We start from the raw sequence: 18,839 nt of genomic DNA on the forward strand, positions 1-18,839 counted from the left end.
TTCTAGATCACAGTTGTGATCACGTCATTACCTTGCCCTTAACAACTTTCAGGGGTTTGCTAGCACCCTTAGTTTACGTCCAAAATCCTGGTTCCCTGCTTCCCTTTGGTGGCTCTTCTTGCTAAGCAGCCGGCCTCTGTTGGAATCGCTTGCTCTAGAATGCTGGCACCCCCAGAGCAGGGCCCACTTCTGTGTGTGGGATCCACATTGCTTGTCGCCGAGGAAGAGTTCATTGCATGTGTTCAGTGAACGCTTGTTATGAGGTCTCCACCAATGTCACCGGAAGCCAAGGAAGCCAGCTGACTTGTCCCGGCACGTCACGTTCTGTAACAAGTCTAGAAGTTGCACGGCACAGTCCCAGATGCGCCACTAACCACTCGACATCGAAAGGCAGCTATGATCCACAGGGCCAGTCCAATTACGAGTCTGCTGATGACCCTTCCTGAACTGGACATCAGATCTGGTAGTTTGAGAGCATACGGGCCACTTGGGAAGAGCCGTGGATTGGAGAAAAGGAATACAGGGGCATTTGGGGGGTGGGGTGGGGGTGGCTTATGACGTAGAAGGTAAGAGGTCTGAAACATGGAGTGGACGTTCGTGTCCAAAATCCAGGCTCTGCCACTCAGTCTAAAGTGTGACCTTGGAGGATTCAACACCCTCAATTCCAACTGCTTTTCCCACAGTATAAATACACACACATGTCCTTAGTGAAAAAAAAACAAACAAACCCAGGACTCACTTAAGACTCACAAATCCTCTGCAATAGCATATTGTGAGCTGGATGGAGTCCACCCCAAAGGGCCCGCTGGTGGCGATGGTGCGTGGAACGCCTGCTTTAGAGAGGCTCAGTGGTACTGATTTCACGTGTGTGTGCTGGAAAAGTCTATTTCCATTTAGAAACAGCACCTGAAACGCGAGGAAGCTCCCCGCTCAGAGCCAGGCACCGTCCTCACAGCCCCGAGCAACACCTTTACTGCAGGCGGCAAGGACGGCCCAGCTGGAAAGCAGCTGGTCAGGCTTATGCTGCCGCCAGAGCCTTTCCATTAGAGTGTTTTTCCTTCTTCTTTAAATGCATTTTTGGAGAAAGTATATGTATCCCTAAGTGTTTTAAAACAGCAGCTACTATCTCCTACTAGAAGCCAAGTTATTGAAAGCATTATCTTTCATCATTTCATAAACTGGCTAGTGAGGTCTTTCTCCAGATTGGGCAAGGAGGATGAGAGGATGGTCAGCGGGCTGGTGATACGGCAGACAGCAGGGTCACATGTCATCGGGCCTGCCCGCCCCTGGGCTGAGCAATGTGCCTTCATGACTTCCCTTCATCCTCACACTCGCCTGCACAGTAAGGTCCTCGATCACCCTCCTGGCCGAGAGAAGGGGAAGTTTGCCAAGGTCACCTCGATGGGGACGTGCCGGACGGAAGGAAGCACAAGCAATCTGGTTTGTGCCACAGGGTCCGTCCATACGAACTGACCCGAGCTCTAGGTTCACTGGGCCCAGTGCTGGGATGAGGAGGCGGTGACAGACATGACACGGTCATTCTCTTTGGGGAGTGGAGAGTCTTTAAGAAGTACACTTATCTGATCTTTCTGAGCAGTGTTCTAAAAGCAAAGAGCTCTATTTGGAAAACTAGGTACCCCCTAATTAAATTAATGTAAATGCTTAAAATGGAAGGAATTACTTTGCCTAGAGGGAATATTCTTCTAAGATAAGACTTACCAAAGCCAGGTGTTCTCTGAAAGGGGTGAAAACAGCTGACCATACAGTTTCTAAAGCCTGTTTCTTCCCGTTTCCACAACCAGGCACAATAGCTAGTACGTGTTAAGTATTCATGCGTGGTAATTGAATGAGGGAACATAAGACCAGGATGCAGTCATTAAGATTTCTTATTTTGCATCTGTTTCTCAGGCCACCCGCCCTGGCTCCGAGTACCTTAATTCTGATGGACCCGGGGCTTATAGGTGACATGGTGGGGTCACAGGGGTGAGGGGTGCATGCATGTGACAGGGAGGGAAAGGCAATGGCACAATGGCAATGTCACAAACAGATCTGAGCACCTAACTGGGGGAGGCGGGTGACGCTCCAGGAATATCAGCCACCTTGTGACCAAAAGTCCTCCTCCTTTGGGCAATGGAGGCTGTGGCAAAGCTGGGGCTGTGGCCGGGTCTAGGCACCATGTGCTTATGGGGTGTATACACATTATTACAGACACACGTCCCTTATTTGCGCGCGCGCGCGCACACACACACACACACACACACACACACACACACAACCAGGCAATAGAGGAAGGAAGACCATACCTTTAACTACCCTATCCAGATAGTGAGCTTGGGAGATAAAAGACAGGACATGTCAGGTAGGCTCGAGCAAGTGCAATACTACCTGCTACATAACCATGCCAGGTGCGAAGGAGACCGAGCAGGATCCATCCCACACTCGGGACCACCAGACACAGGACAACACCAAAGAGGAGGAGGAGAAGGGAGAGCAAGCACATTCTCCGTGAAGGGCCGAGGGAACCTGCGGCTCAGTTGGTGGCCAAGGGATTTGGAAACACAACCACAGACACAAGACGACACATGGAGAAGGGATATGGGAGGAGGGGGGAGATGAGAAGCTGCAGAAGTGGCCTACTCCCTCTCCATCAGGCTGGGCTCAGCTTTATGAAAACACGAACCTGCCCTTCTGTGCTCCTCACTTTAGAGCAAGCAGCTGCACCCAGAACAAGTCCTGCCTTGGCCACAAGTTCTCGGGCAGCTGGGATCTCGGAGCCTCCCAAATGTGCCTGTCTCTCAGCGGGTTCCACGAGATGCAGATGTGGCCTCTACCAGTCTTCGGTCAGCTCTCCTGCTAGGTCTCATCTGTTGGCCTTTCCTGACTTTTCTATGTCCACGTGTGCTCTCGGAATGCTTGGCGTTAAAGCAGAGGCCTGCCTCCGCTGGGCATTTTATGCAGAATGAAAGGTGCAGGTCAGGGATGTCACTGTAAAAACCAAGGGAAAGCAAAAAAGACCTGACTGTTCTCAGCACTAATGTAAAAGGTGGGATGAGGCAGGTGTTTTTTTCCAGTACAGGGGCTTGTCTCCAAGCACCGCGTTACTCGTCCATGATTTGGAAGGCTGTCTATGTCACGCTCTTCTGAAACAAACCCCACTGTGCACACATGTGCTGGGCCTGCTGCCAGCAGTTCAAAGCTGCCATTTGCCCCTCAGGAGAGACATGAGGCTTCCTACTCCGGCCACCCCCAGGAGAAGTTCTCTGTGCCGTGGGGCTGCTCTCCATCGGAACTGACTCACCAGCTGCCCCGAGGGGCAAAGATGAGGCAGTCCACTCCGGGGGAGATTGGTAACCACAGAAACCCGACAGGGGCACAAGACGGTGTGCAGAGGCGAGCGGCTGGCTGTGTGTTCACAGCCGGGGAGACCTGTTGGGCATTCTTGGCGCTGAGCGTACAGTAGACTGCTGACAAAACTGACTGAGCAGCTTTTCCGCTTGTGCCCCCTCCATACAGTTGTCTGTTGTGCGCGCTTCCGTAAAGGACGGACGGACTGCAATCTCCTGAAGGGGCTGATGCCTTCTGGCAGGCCACTTATTCTCAGCTTAATTTCACACATGGATCAGAAGTCCATAAAATAAGACTGGGCTGGAATTGTGTGGCCGTCTGTGGAAGCCCTGGGGTTCTATTACCTGTAAGAACATTCTTACTCTCTTCAGGAAAAACACAACGACAACAAATTTTACTTTTTCAATCTTCGGACAGACACTGTTGTTGCTCATCAGTAGCTATTGGCCTCAAAAGACCGGCAGATGAAAGGCCATGTCTTAGCTGGATGTCCATGTGTCTCTGTCGCGAGGTGAGTTATGCTCCTGGGGGCTGCACAGCGAATGGAAACTTGAGAAGAGGGGATTCTAACTGGGGATGCTTGCTGCCCTTCATTTTGAGCCTGCACTGGGGAGTGCAGGAGCGTGGCTTATAAAGCAGGAGCGAATCAGTGAAGCTGGCAATGCCAAGCCATGGACATGAGGGGCAGCCCAGGGAAGTCGCTGGCCAAGGAGCAGACTGTCTTGACTCTCAGTTCATCTGGATTTTAAGGCTCAGCCCAACCTCTTTATCTCATTTTGCAAGGTGGTCTGAAGTTTCTTTAGACATCGCCTCCTGGGACATGTCATCTCTCACAGGAGCAGATGGGCTCTTCCTGGCAAAGTGGAATGCTTTTAGCGTTCAGATCTGCAGGGTGGGTTTTTTTTTTTTTTTTGAGAAACAATCATAAATTCTTGTAATGAGTCCAAACTCAGCTACAAAGGAGACGCGTGAGCCTCGTTCTCTATCACAGGGCTGGCAAAGATGACAGGGCTGGATGAGGCACCATCGTTGGGATCCACTGGCTGCACCGCTAAGCAACAGGCACTATGAGAGAATTGGCTGGCAGGAAAAACTTCTTTGATTGTCTTCAAACTTATGAGTGGTCTCAGGGCTCCAGTAATAAGTCAGGATTACATCAATTCTACTGGATAATCTCTCCAAGCCCTGGGGCAGAGTTTGGAAACCATTTTTACACTGCTATTTCATGTTCAAGAACTGGACAATAGCCAAAATCTGTTAAAAGCAAGCATAATTTAAATACCTTTAAAAAATACTGTGCACTCAGTTTTCAGACGGCAGGCATGAATGGCATGATGGGAGAGCCTGAGGGATTTGCGGGGTGCAGTCAATGTGGTGGAATTTCAGGAGATGGGAGCAACCATTTAAAACTTCAAACCTTGACGCCACAAATCAAAAGGGCTGCACATCATCCTGAAGCCACACTGTGACTCCCCGAGTAGGAACAGCCAGCCAACACCGAGTCCCAGGGTTTCCTTGGACTGGACATCCTGGTCTGGTCTGGTCTCTGGTGACTGGAAATGGAAGTGACAACTGGGTCTTTTAAATCCAAGGCAATTGATCGGTACAAGGCGTATGCGGAACTCCATAATGTTACTGCTTTTGTTTGAGGAGAAGTCTTGGCATAGATGCTTTGAGTGTGGTCACTTTAAGATTCATCATGGTCTCCTAGCGCCAATTTTTGGAAAAGTGATTTCATGTCTGTAAGTTTACATGATGGAAGGGGGCTCGGGGCTTCATTAAATCCTTATATCTTTCTCATCAGGATTTTATCATGAAGATGATGGCAGTGGACAGCTTATCCTTTTGACAATTCGTGAATATTTCTTCTGTTCCTACTGTATTGTTACTGTGTGAGAAGCTAGAGATCATAGTGGCACAAAGTTGTTTGTTTTTAAATATGCATACTCTGCACCTTTGGTGTAAGGTTTTAGATCTCTGTTGCATTCCTACACCCCCATCATTAAAAAAAAAATCCTTCCCCCGGCTTGTCTGGACCAACGGAAGTATCCCAGAGTGAGAAGCCCAAGAAGCATCAGAGGGTCCTCGTCAGAAGTGAGGCAGAACACAGTGACCGGCTCTTCCCGTCAGCCTCTGGCAGCCTCCACCCACTGTTCCAATCAGTTCTCGCTCAGAGCACTGCGACAGGACAGGGCAGCACCGCCCCACAGGGTTTCCAAAGCCGCATCTTCACCGACGCAGTCTGCTGCGTCTCTCCCGCAGAGTGGCTGCAGGGCTCAGAGTCGCCAGGTGCTGTCATCGTTGTGTCTCAGCCTGACTCTCCCTCGTTGTATCCTTAGCACATGTGAGGACGATCAAACAAGAATTGTGCTTGTGGTAGTTCTAATCAGCCGGACTTCTTTCCGATGGAATGACCAAGCACCTTCTGCAGAGACCCCAGCCACATGTCTGCTCACGTCTCTTTGGAAGGGAGCACAGTGCCCAACCACTGTCCTCCAGCTGCCTACCACGTGCGGGCTGACGTCTCCCAGAACGATCTGCACGGCAAACTGCTGCCCAGGTAACTGGAGCAGCGCCCTGTACACTTGCCCTTCTCCTTGTCAACATCAGTCCCGTCAGGTCGCAGGCCCTGTGACGAGAGACTGCATTAGCAACACAGGCTCCGATACCTCCCGAGTGATTTGTGGACTCTCTGGTCAGAACTGCCTGATGGCTGGGAGGAAACCCACGTGTGGCGGCGCCAAAGTGGACAGAACACTCCAGAGGGCTTTGTGGCCGCTCGCTGGCGTTCTCTTCATCGCGAGGCCTGCTTTTGCTCACTTGGTAACTGCAACATGGAGGCCGAGTTTGATCTTCCCTCCAGAGGACGCTTTTGCTTAAAAACTGGGATTTCCCGGGTTGAGCAGCTCTCCTGAGGACTGGTAATTAAGGCGGTCTCTGTAGCCTTGAACAATCACAGCTTTGGGGTCAAGGTTGGAATTTTACAAACTTTATCAGAAGCTGGTATTCCCCCCTGCACGTTTTGAGATGTTATTAAAAGGGGTACTGAAGAGACTAAAATGTTAGTCATGTTTTCAAAGTAGGACAGACATAAACACCTTCTCAAATTTAACTATATGTGTGTGTGTGCGTGTGTAAGTTTTCCTTAAAGACATCTGAGGTCAAGTCTCAGACTTCAGGGGCCTATAAAATTTCTGTCAAAGACAATGAAAAATATTGTCTTGCATTACTCTTGAGTTGTCCAAAATGCAGACAGATCAACCCATCTTACCTTTGTGACCAAAACAACAACAGAAAAACAAACAAGCAAGCAAAAATCTGGTGCTCTCTGTACACATGACAAATTTTAGTGTTTCACTGAGGGCTAAATGAAACAAAAACCTGCCTCCGGGAAAATTTTAGGAGCAGGCAACTCAATGTCAGACTGATAGGCGTGCAGCTCTGTAGCTGGGAGGGGAGGGGCAGTGCTCTGCCACCACAGGAGGGAGGAACTGAAGCCCCATGTGGTTGACTCAAAGTGCTTTCCCCAAAGTTCTTGCAAAAAGATAAATTATAACTCAAGAAGTTTGACTCAACGTGAAATATTCTTATTCTGAGTTCTTTTTAAAAAAGTCATTGAAGAGGGTCTCACTGTCAAATTCCTTTAGATTTTGATCGTGAGAGCCAACCTCCTCTGAGAAAAAGCAAGTCACTTCCATCAAAGAGCCCTGGCTGTTTAGTGTGCTATAGATTAGGCTGGCCACCGCAAGGTCAGCAGTTCGTAGCCACCAACTGCTCCACAGGAGCAAGAGGAGGCTGGCTGCTCCCTGCAAGCATTGCAGCCCAGAAATCCACTGGCCAGTTCTATCCTGCCTTAACAGGGTCCCTATGCTGTGAGTCAGACTCGGTTTGACAGCCGTGAGTTTGCATTTTGGTTTTGTTCCAGGAAAAGAAAGGGTGGACTGATGGACCTGCTAATTGCCATTACGATGATCCGCTCTGGGAAATGTCACTTGAGTAAAAAACAAAAAAACCCCAAACAAACCAAAAACATTTACGCTGAGGCCTTGGCCATAGGGAAGCCAGACTTGTCTGATTCCCAGGAAGGCAATCTGGCTGCTCTTCCTGTCTGTGGAGGGCGGCAGCAGGGGCACTCCACAAACAGGCCCTCCGCGCCCCGCTTCCACTGCACAGAGGGCTCACGATCGCTCTCTCTGACATGGGCACTAACCAGACCACACGCAGCAGATCTGCACCCTATGAACCTGCTGTCGAACCCTACCATCTGACTGCGAGGCAACATGTAACATTGGCTTGGCGTTCTAACTTTTCACATCAGCAATTTGGGGGGGTCGGTTTGTTTCCTAGATGGCCCTTACAGTGAGTCTAATTCCCTGGAAACAGAGGAAAGTTCTCCCTTGCTGCCATCCAAGAGGAAGAGAAGGCCTCTCCTTGCCATGTGTAACTCAAGGAGAAAGGGCGGGCACCCACCACTGTCACCGCATTTGCCTCTGATCCAGTTCTGGGAGTCTTCCTTCCGCAATGGGCGGCTGGGTTTCTCAGTGGGGATATGCAGCTGCCCACAGCACGGTGGGGCCCCACAGAGAGCAAGTTGTCATGCAGGGGGAGAGAGACAAGCACAAAGGAAATGCTCACCACACAACGAAAGGTAACAGAACGCCAGGCCAAAGTCCTTTCATCTGAGCCACCATGCCCAGCCCATTAGCTCAGGACTTCATGGAAGTTCTACTGAGATTGTTCTGGTCTTTATGACTTGGGGCGAGATTATCTTAACGGCAAGGGGAAAGCGCATCAGCAATTCCAAGGAGGGATTTGTTCTGAATGCGGGACAACAGGGAGTGCAGGGGAGGGAGAAAGCAGACCTGACTTGTTGGCATGGCGCCCACCACACACTAGAGGCAGCACAGCCGCCTGGAGACTGTCAGGAATCACTTGTCACGAGTCAGCTCAGGAGAACTCCCTCCTGGCCTGGTCATTGGACGCCCTGGATTGCTTTGACATTACCAAAGTCTGACCTTTGGGACCTTCGTGGAACTTGGTAAGGTAAGCCAAGGACTCTTGATTGGGTGACAGAAGGCAGAACGGATGATCGCTGGCCTTTGCTGAGGGGCTGGGCCGGGTCTATGAGCATGTGCCTCTGGTAGGATCAGGCAGGTGGCAAACTGACGGTGAGGGAGCAGCAGAGTTGAGAATGATACCCACATGCACCACCAGTGCAGAGTGAAGCCCTGGCATAGCCTTCTGCTGTGGACAAGCAGCAGCAGGAGGCCAGGAATTGGCTCGGGAGTGGCTTGGTTCAGGAGTGGCCTGCAGGACACAAGAGGAGGACCTTCGGGGGCGGCCACAATAGTTAAGATGTGACCTCTGGGGACAAGGTGGACCACATGCCTCAGAGAAAAGTAGGGCTGTGTGGAGGAGCTCCCTAAACTGAGGCCCCCAAACTGAGGTTCAAATGCCTGTTACACCCTTTCTAAGTGGCTTTGACACACCCATTCACAAAGTGCTTGCTCTGGACTAGGACATCCTGCAGCCAGGGGTGTCCCATAGTCATTCATCAGCCTGGTGATGGTACAGGGCTAGGGACCCAAGATAGAATTTAGTGTCAGGCTGCAAGACAAAGGGAGCAGCATCTACAAAGCAAAACAAAATTTCTTTGTCACGACAAAAGCTGGTGGCAGGGGGTTGCTCTCCCATTCTCTATGAGACCAGGGGGTCACTTTCAAGATGGGAGAGGCACCAGGAATCCTGCCGGCTAAAGCCATTTGCTTACCATGGAACCACAGGGCGTTCCTTATGGAAGAAGAAGGAAGAGGAGGAAAAGGGGGAGAAGTTAGACACACACACACACACACACACACACACACACACACACACACACACACAGAGTTGATTCAATAGCGAGCGGCTGGTGAGTGTTCATTCCAAGATAATAAACCAAGCAAAACGCCTGGCTGTGTTTAAAATCAACAAAACCAGCAGGACAGGCAGAAAGGAGGGGACAGCCATCCGCCTGCTTTGAAAGGCACTAGCAGGGCCACTTCAGCAGGGGCCAGTGCTGAGGAGCTTCAGAGAGAGGGGGAGGGACACAAAGGCAGGCCGGGCTGAGGCTGAGGCCTGGGGAAGGGGGAGCCCAGGCCTAATGGGATGCAGATGTGGCCCCTGGGCCAGTGGGAAGCCTTTCCTGGAATTCCAGGGTTCCTTGGGTGCTCAGATCTTGGTGGGGAGGGTGAACAGAGCGCTCAGAAGCTCAGCCAGAGCTAACCCTATCAGCAATGATACTAGAGTGCCAACACCAACGGCTACATTTCGCGAGCCGTCTTCTTCCCAGATTCCAGCTGAGGAACGGGGGCTTGGTGGCGGTGTACCGTAAGTAGAAGACTACTAACTGGGAGATTGGTGGCTCAAGCCCGTCGGCCACCCTGAGGGAGAAAGACGAGGCTGTGTGCATCCAAAAAGATAGGACAGCCTTGGACACCCTCCATAGGGTTGCTGCTATCGGCTGCGATCCACCTGATGGCAGTGGGTTTGGTTCGGTAGACGAGGAACCAGCTAGAGAGGTGATGGGACTGGCCCACGACTTCCAAGTGGTGGCATCATCTGCCTCATCACTGGTCGGCAGCTCCTTAATACAAATCTATGCTGCTTTCGGGCTCTTTCCTGGGCTGGGTGAAGGAACGAGACAGGCTAACCAGCTCCCTGGGACCTGAGAAATGCAGACCCGGGGGGGAGTAGGTTGAAAATACCCCGCTGTCAGTTTAAATCCAAATGCTATCTAGCGAAAGCCAGTCGTGATGTTGCCAGATGAAAGGACTTTTGGCCCAGTTTCGGCATGCAGTGGGGCCCAGGTGCGGCCCTGAAGTCCCCGACAGACACAAGAGGCGCCATGCAGAGCCGAGGGGTGGGCCTCGGCCGCCCTACCTATGGTGCAGTGCTCGCCGTTCCAGCCAGGGCTGCACTCGCACTTGCCGTCCCGGCAGGTCCCGTGTTCCGCACAGCGTGGGTGGCAGGCACGCTGGTCGCAGGCCGCTCCCATCCAGCCCTCCTCGCAGCGGCAGGTGCCCCCCACACAGGCGCCGTGGCCTCCACAGTCAGCAGCGCAGATCTCTGCAGGGGAGAGGAGGGCGAGAAGGGAGGAGGGTAGAGGCCACGGGGGTGGATGGTGGGGGGGAGGGATGAGAGAGAGAAAAAATAAAACCACACACACATTGAGAAAGTCCTTGCTTGGAACACGGGTCATGCTTGGTTACCTACCTAGGCTTCTGGGAGCACGTGGGATTCCGGGGCTCAGAAGACTTATTTTCCACGCTCTTGGACAATGGTTCTTGGACAAGAACGACTCTTGGGGCCGAGCCTGCTCCTAGCCTGTGTCCCCATCAAAAGAGGGTGGGCAGGCGGGCTGTCTGCTCTGTTTGCCTTTTCCCTTTGCCAGCCTGTGCCCGTGTTTATGCTTCCCACCGCCAAAGGGGACTGGCCTTCTGAACAGATGTGAGGGCAAGTCAAATTTAATTAAAAACCAGCTCCGTGTGAACACACTGCGAGGATGAGTCCCGGGCGGTCAAGTCAAGCGCCGTGAGTCTCGGAGCGGGTGAAGGGGGTCCAGGGCCTGGACTCGAAGGGAAGGGAGGCTGGGAGGGTGCCAGGCTCCTTCCTCTGCCTGTGGATTTGCTCCGGGTGGTTCTCCAAACCCTGCCATTTGCTTTGCGCTTCTGCTGGGTTTAATGCTCCTCCCGGAGCCCAGCTCCAAGCACCCAAGCACCATCTAACAGGCTTCCAGACCCAAAGCAAACAGCAGGGCCCGGGGCGGGGGCGGAGGGGGAGGTGGGCACCTCGTAGCCAGAGTGGAGTTGCCCTTCACAAAGCCCCATCTGTGAGACCACTCAAAACACACAGAGGGCTTTTGCTTCACAAGCCTCTCGGGCTCTGGGCCAGCAACAGCTTCACGGCCACTGCGGGCAGAGGTGGCGAATGCTTCCAAAATGCAACCGCGGCTTAGGAACCGGGCTTGAACTGCGTGCCCCCCGCGGCTCTCTGCCAGGGCTGTGTGGGGACCGTGGCTCGTGACTTAGCCTTTGCGATAAAACCATCTTCGGGCTCGTGTCAACATTCCAACACCTTGGAGTTTTTCCATGGACTACTTCCGACACGTGAAAAAACCTCCCTCTTTGTGTGAAACCGACACGTGCAACTCTCCCTGGGCTAAGTTGTATAAGCTTAGAGCCCTGGTGGGTGCAGTGCGGTCGGGCTGCTAACCACAAGGTCAGCAGTTTGAACCCACCAGCTGCTCATCGGGAGAAAGATGAGATTTTTTTTTCTGTTGCTCCATTCAAGATATACAGCCTCAGAAACCTATAGGTCAGGCCCACCTCGCGGCTCATAAGCTTGGTACTTTTCCCCCTCTGAGAGGGGGGGAAAGAACAGTATTAGGTCACAGGGGCCTCCCATTACAAACCCAACGGGCAATGGCTGGGGGGGCTCAAGAACTTCACAAGCCGCCACCCAGCCGCCGTCGTCCACATTTATGGTGTGTTCCTGTGCTTGCCCTGGCCAGCTCAGAGGTGCAGCTTGGGATTCCTTGGCTGCCCAGAGGGAGAAGTCTGCTATAGAATGGGTGGATGGAAACCCGGGTGGGGTCTCAGGCTCTGCCAAGTCTGACCTGTGTGACCTTGGGCAGGTCTCTTGACTCCCCGGGGTGTGCAGTGTGAGCAGCCCGAGGCAGACCTCGCGGGGCTGTAAGGACAGGAGGCAACCGCTGCTGACTTACAGCGGTTGATGTCTTCAAGCTGAGCGCAGGACAGCGAGCTCAAGGCCGGAGTCTGAGGACCAGGTTTGTGAGGTCCGGGCCTCATCCGCCCTTTATCTGCTTCCTGGCTCTCAGTATCGCCCTCAACTGCAGGGGCTACTGATGGTGTCTAAGCCCCCTCTTCTAGCTCTCAGCCTATAGGATTCCTTGCGAGGAACATCCTCCGGGTTATACTGGATAGCTGAGTCCGAAGTCCTTCTCGAATGCCCCTCACCCTCTGAGAAGGCGCCTGTGAGTCACCCTGTGCGTGTTCTCTGCCACAGGGCAGCGGTCTTCTGTTTCTGTGTGCTGCCTTTCCCCTTCAGACTAGGAGCCACCTGATGGGAGGACTGGGTCTAATTTCTCTCATCACCTCCATTCGTGGTACCCAACACCAACCCTGGCACAGAATAATCCTTCAGTAATGTTTGCTGGAGAACAAATACATGAGTGCCCAGGACTACAATAAACAAAATAAACTCACTGCCATGGAATCGTAGCGACCATACAGGACAGGGCAGAACCTCCCCTGTGGGATTCTGAGACTGTTTATGGGAGTAGAAAGCCTGTTTTTTCTCCTACAGAATGGCTGGTGATTTGGAACTACTGACTCTGGGGTTATCAGCCCAAAGTGTAACCACCGTGTCATGAGGGCTCCCATGACCAAGGCTGTAGATGCCTGGGAATTAAAAATAATTCGTGTACACTCCACTCACACTAGCTGAAAGTCAGCCCAGGTCTATTGTCTGCCTGTCTGCATCTCTTGGACTTCCACTGTAAGGGGTGGGGGTGGGGGGCTGGGGAGCAAGCCAGTCCTACTTCTGGCAGAGGGGTTTTCTGAGAGTGTTCTTGCTCACACAGAGAAAATCTTGGCCTTTCCTTGAGACAAAGAATAACAATCTCCAGGTTCCAGGCCACCAAAACCCTGTCTCCAAAATTCCCAACCCCTCAGCACTTTCTTCCGAGGGCAGTGGCCCTGTGGTGACAGCGGAGGCTGGGCCCAGAGCTTGCCCCTTAGACTCTCAGCAGAGGACATTAACTTAAGTGAGTTTACTCAGGACTTTTCCCAGGTGACAGTTTATGGCACGAGAGTAGCAGCAAACAGCACTTCTGTTCACTGAGCTATGAGCCCAGGGGAAGACGGACTGCTGGGGCCAAAGCCTGGCCGTGTGCAGGCAGCCGAGCACACCGCACTCCTCCCCACAAGAGCAGACAGTGCCGAGTTTTCTTCTCCCTGGATTGTCTGCTTTGCAGCTGGGCTTACAGGTAAGCTCATGTATTAATCTGGAGGCTCATGCATTACTATCATAAAAGCAAGCTTAAGGCTGAGCACCATTCATGATGCCAAATTCTGGCTGTGCCAGCAACGTGACCTTCCTCAATTGTCCTGAGCAACATGACCTTCCTCAATTGTCCTGAGCAACGTGACCTTCCTCAATTGTCCTGAGCAACCTAGTCCCTTGTTCTGAGCTTCATTTTCCTCCTCTGTAAAAGAGGGAGGGTACTGAGTGCCTGATATGGGGTAGGTACTAATCCTTTCATACGGATTTGTTTTCTTCCAATAAGTGTTCCATTCACTCACTGCCATCAAGTCAATGCTAACGCGTAGTGACCCTATAGGACAGGGCAGAAATGCCCCTTTGAGTTTCCCAGACTATAATTGTTTAAGGGAGTAGAAAGCCTGGTCTTTCTCTCACAGTGCTGCTGGGGGTTTTGAACTGCTGACATTGCAGATCACAGCCCAACTCTTAACCATTGGGCCACCAGGGCTCCTATTGTACATATACCGATAACACTGCACACACGCCTATGATATAGTGGAGGCCGTGCCCGGTGCACGAAATACAGAAGATGAGAAAATACAATCTCTGCTCTCCAGGAGAGCACTGTCCAGACAAAGCAGATAAAATACTGACACGCTGGAGGATTTTCCACATCACCTGCAGCTGCTCCTCCTGCACCCCTATGCTGACGTGCCATGGCTAAGCCAGCCAAACCACAAGTACATAGGCGTTAAAGCGGGGATGGAACAATGGATCTGAACCTGACTGCACAGGGAACCTGTAAATTATGCAATTCACCGAGCCTCACTTTCCCTCTCTGTGAAACGGGGATCGTAATTCTCACTTCACTAATCTTAAGAGTGCCGGTGTTAGATTAAATGAGCCAATGTATGAGAAAGCCATTTGGTTTGTTTGTTTGCTTAACGAACACTAGTATCAGGTTTTATACAGTTTTATGCTACGACTTTCTCATCCAGAGACCACAAAAATGCTGCAGGCCCATCTGGCTATAATCCTTCTTTTAGGGGAGATTTCTGTAATCCCAATCCCAAAGCCAAACCCATGGCCACACAGTCAATTCCAACTCCCAGTGATCCTAAGAGGTTGTTGGAGACTGTAAAGCTTTACAGGAGCAGACAGCCTCATCGTTCTGTGGAGCAGCTGGCAGGGTAGAAAGACTGCTGGTTGGCAGCCCAACGCTCGTCCCATAGTGCCACCACCAGGGCCCAGCTGGTTCAATAAAAGGAACAAGATCATGTTGGCATGTTGAGCGACTCCTCGTTTTGACAATGTTCGGAACAACACTGTAGGGTATGCACCTTACAGGAGGACGCTGAGCCTCGGAATCGGCGAGGAGTAAATGACACAGCACCCCTTGGAAAGAAGAGGAGGTTGCCTTCCCTTCTACCCAGCTCAGTGGCTTCTCCTTTGTTCTGATCCACTCAGGCCCTGGATACTTGTGAAATGGGATCCTCTTCTCAGCGTTTCCCAGACATCCAGTCTAACCTGCCTCAGCCAGAGGCTGTGGGACCATCAGTCCAAACATCCTATTTCCTACCAGTTTACACTAGACATGATCGCTGAGAACAAAATGAAAATGGCCCGGTGGTTAGATGTTCCCCACGGCCTTTAACAAGCTGGCTGGTGATGCCTTACACACTTAATGGAAAGGGCCTGAAAGGAGGGGTGACCTGGATGTTTATGGGGTGCTAATTGATGGTAACAAATCTCCTCTCTTCCCCCCGGCCTCTTTGACTGGGAAGAAAAGCAGAAACCCGAGCTGCCCCTCGCTCATCTTATTATGTTTTCATATCCCTCCATATTCCCCCCTCCCTTGTCCTTAAAAAGAATTGCTTTATTTTTCCTTCTCCAATTCCACTCCGGCATCAAAGCAGTAATATAATTTCCCAGAGAGTAGTTGATGAAAACCAAATAGGACCGTGCTAAAGAATATGCTTTGACAATCCACAGGGCTTTCACATACTGTTAAATGGTCCTTTGTGAAATTTGGGTACCTCAGTCCCTCTTAGTCTCCCATTTTCTCATTCGTAGACTTGGGATAACATCAATGACCACCGAGGACTGCTGTAGCAAGGAGTGAGAAATGATACTCACTGGTTTAGTGTCCTGCGTGGAGAACATGTGCTAATCCCACAGGGGGCACTGGGCACCCACTGGTGATTCTGAACAGACCTGGCTCTTTCCTGACCTCACGGAGTTATGAGATAGAATGGCAGACAGACATGAGCCTAAATTCATAACACAAAGTAAGCTAACACGAGTTTCCTAAAATATGGCTTCTAGCAGAGTGCTGTGCACACAGTCAGGATGTATGTAAATCAGGATATATGTAAACTCCTATCTTTATAAGAAAGGAAATGTGATGCAGTAGAAAGAAAATGTACGGCAAGCCCAAATCCTCACACCTGGACCCATAGTAACTTCATGATAAACAGAGCAAAGAATGACGTTATCAAGGATTTGGTCTTGCTTGTATCCACACGTAAGACTGCTCATGGATTACCTGCACAAGTGGAACCTTCAAGAAGTCTCTACGGACCTGTCCTTTATGTGTTCATGTTTTCCACCCTGCCAAAACTGATGTCATCATCCAGCAGACAGTAACATGCAGACATGCGAACCGATATAAAAGTACAGCCAGAACGACAGGCTAACAGAGAAACAAACACTGCTCAGGGCCGTAGCACTCCAGACATCCAGCGAAAGCTTACGCTGGTGCACAAGATCTCCTTAAAGGACCTGCCCGAGAGGACGAGGGTGTCTGACCCAAGCCAAGAATTCGCATTTGCCTCCCACGGGTGAGAGCTGGACATAGACTAGGGAAGACCAGAGCAGAACCAGCGCGTCTGAGGGACGGCGCTGGCAAAGACCCTGGAACGTGTCCTGGACTGCCAAAAGAGCAAACCGATCTGTTTTGGAAGAAGTACAGGCGGAATGCACCTGAGGGGCAAGGGCGGTGCCTCTTGGTATCACGTGTTTGGACTCGCTATCAGGAGCGAACAGTCCCTAGAAAAGGCTATCTCTTTGGTGGAGCAGAAGGCCAGCAAACGACAAGACGAGCGACACAGTGGCTGAGACAACGGGCTGAGCATCAGGCATCCTTGAGAAAGGTGAAAGAACGGGCAGTGTTTCGTTCGGTTTGCACCCAGGGTCGCTATGAGTCAGAACCAACACCCAAGAACCGGAACCGCAGCAAGAGCACTCGCCTGAAGTCAAGATTGGGCTGAAATTCTGGTTAAAGGAACACAGTGCAAGCAAGGATTTGAGCAATAGGAGTTGCCTGTCCTGTAACCAACACCAGTGCTTCTGTGTGCTACCGGGCTGTGACTTAGGAGGAACCTTTATAAAGAAAAGCAGGAAAATTTTATGGTCTTTTGGTTGGAAGGTTACATAGCACTTTTCATACAAGCTACTGTGATGTTGGTTACAATCTTCACAATGCATCAGTATTCTGAGTATTTCCAATATGTTCGATCTGTTGCCAATAACCTAGGCCCTTCCCTTATCTTTCATCTCTGCTTCTGAATGAATAGTGGCCATTTGGTCTTACATAGTTAACTGGCAGTTGTTTACTTGAGAAGCCAATCTCTTATTTGACTGAAAGTTGATGGTTGGAAATAGCTTCAGTTCCCAGTTAAAAATAGGACAAGGTAATAGTCTGGGCCAGGGTAGGGAGGGGGGAGCAGGAGTGTGTTTTAGTGTCCATTGGTCTAGAAGGTCTGGACTTTTTTAGGAATGTGAATTTTGTTCTACATTTTCCTCCCACTGGATCTGGCATCTTCTATTGCGTCTCTGGTCTGAACAGTAGCCGACGTCACCCCCGCTCTCGGGCTGTCGGTCAGATGAGGCGATGGTTCCTGTGGGCTGGTAGTCCTGTGGGCTACTTTCTTCTTCGAGCCTTTGGTGCTTCATTTTCTTTTGCTTCAGGAGCAGAGGCCAATAGCTTGATCTTAGATGGTAGTTTGCAAGCTTATCACACCCAATGCATTGTTCTCCAAACTAGGGAGGAGACCATTATCTTTAGTAACTGTTATGCCAGTTGACCAAGTGTGCCCCAGAGTACGGTCCTATGCCTTTTAACCCAGTCAAGCACTCCCACAAGTTTTCTGAATATGTCTAGCAAGCGTAGGGGAAGCCTTTGAAGTACCAATGACGGGGTTTCAAAATACTCATAGAACAATTCCATTAAGGTTTAATTCTGCTTTTCCATGAACTTTTGGAAGCCCCCTCATTTGAAGGAGACTAATAATAATAGGGTTGCCTTTTTGAGTTTGACTCCTTGATTTCCTAGCTGTGGGTGCTTGGAAGCAAAACGTAACCTCGCTGAGCTTTGATTCTTCACCCCTAAATGAGGAGAGTGATAATACTCTCTTGGGGAGGGGGTGGGGGGTGGGAGTGGGGGGTGGACCACGATGGAAGGAAATGATGTATGGGAGAAGCTCAACGTAAACTATGCTGATTCATGAGGACTTCAGGCCTATGGGGCAGGAGCCTAGCTGGGCGGTGGTCTAGTGCTCGGCTGCTAATGGAAAGCTGACAGTGCAAATCGCGAGCTGTTCTGTGAGGGGCAGATGTGGCTGTTGCTCCCGTCAAGATTCACAGTCCTGGAACTCTACGGGCCAGTTCTCCCGTGTCTGTCTGTGAGTGAAAAGCGATAGGTTTTGGTATCAGTATGGCCCTAAGTCACGAGCAGAGGAGCTTCTTACTGTGGACCGACATGTTTGCTTTTCCCATGTTAAATCCATTCCGACTCACAGTCACCCCATGAGACAGCAGAATTGCCCCACTGGGTTTATGAGGCTACAGTTGTACCGGAGGGGCCTGTGGACACGAAGCCAGCCGCTAGAAGCCACCAACTCCTCCGAGGGATAAAGATGAGGCTTTGTGAAGACCCGTGCGGGCAGTTTGACAGCCATCCAGGGTCGCTATGAGTGGCGGTAAACGCCACAGCAGTGACATTCGTTTAGGTTGGGAATCTTTACAGGAGTAAAGGCCAGCTCTTTAGTCCTATGGTCTTTATTCCTGGTGGGTTTTAACTGCTGACCTTTCACCTTGCAGCTGAACACTGAACCATCGTGCACTAGGTCCCCTGGCTGTTCTAGTGGGCTGGTCACCTTGCTGGGTAGCCTCAAACTCTGGTTAAAAGCCTCTAGAAATCAGGGGAAATTCCCAACTGTCCGGAAATCCTCTCGAAGCTGAGAGCTCTTGGCTAAACTACGATATAGGATCTAGGAGCGGCACCTGCTCAGACACAAGCATACACGGATTTTGCACGATGGAAAGTCAATCACACCATCCTTTGCTGTCCTCATTCAACACGCCCCCTTGCCTCCTCTCTGGACACCTGTCTCTTCGCCCTCGACTGGAATCTCATAAGCTGGGAAGGCTGTGTCGAGTCATCTTGGTTTCTC

At 51.2% G+C, this 18,839-nt stretch overlaps 1 protein-coding gene across 4 annotated transcripts in view; it reads right to left on the bottom strand.

The window, feature by feature from the left end:
- Positions 1 to 18,839, bottom strand: part of TENM4 (teneurin transmembrane protein 4) — a 913,628-nt gene that overhangs the window by 123,035 nt on the left and 771,754 nt on the right. For all 4 annotated transcript variants that reach the window (XM_075546361.1, XM_075546358.1, XM_075546360.1 and 1 more), the window contains one exon: positions 10,264 to 10,449. In XM_075546361.1, the coding sequence (XP_075402476.1) occupies positions 10,264 to 10,449 (186 nt within the window). The remainder of the gene's footprint in view (positions 1 to 10,263; positions 10,450 to 18,839) is intronic.

This window comes from Tenrec ecaudatus, chromosome 4 (assembly GCF_050624435.1).
Source record: "Tenrec ecaudatus isolate mTenEca1 chromosome 4, mTenEca1.hap1, whole genome shotgun sequence".
NCBI lineage: Eukaryota > Metazoa > Chordata > Mammalia > Afrosoricida > Tenrecidae > Tenrec > Tenrec ecaudatus.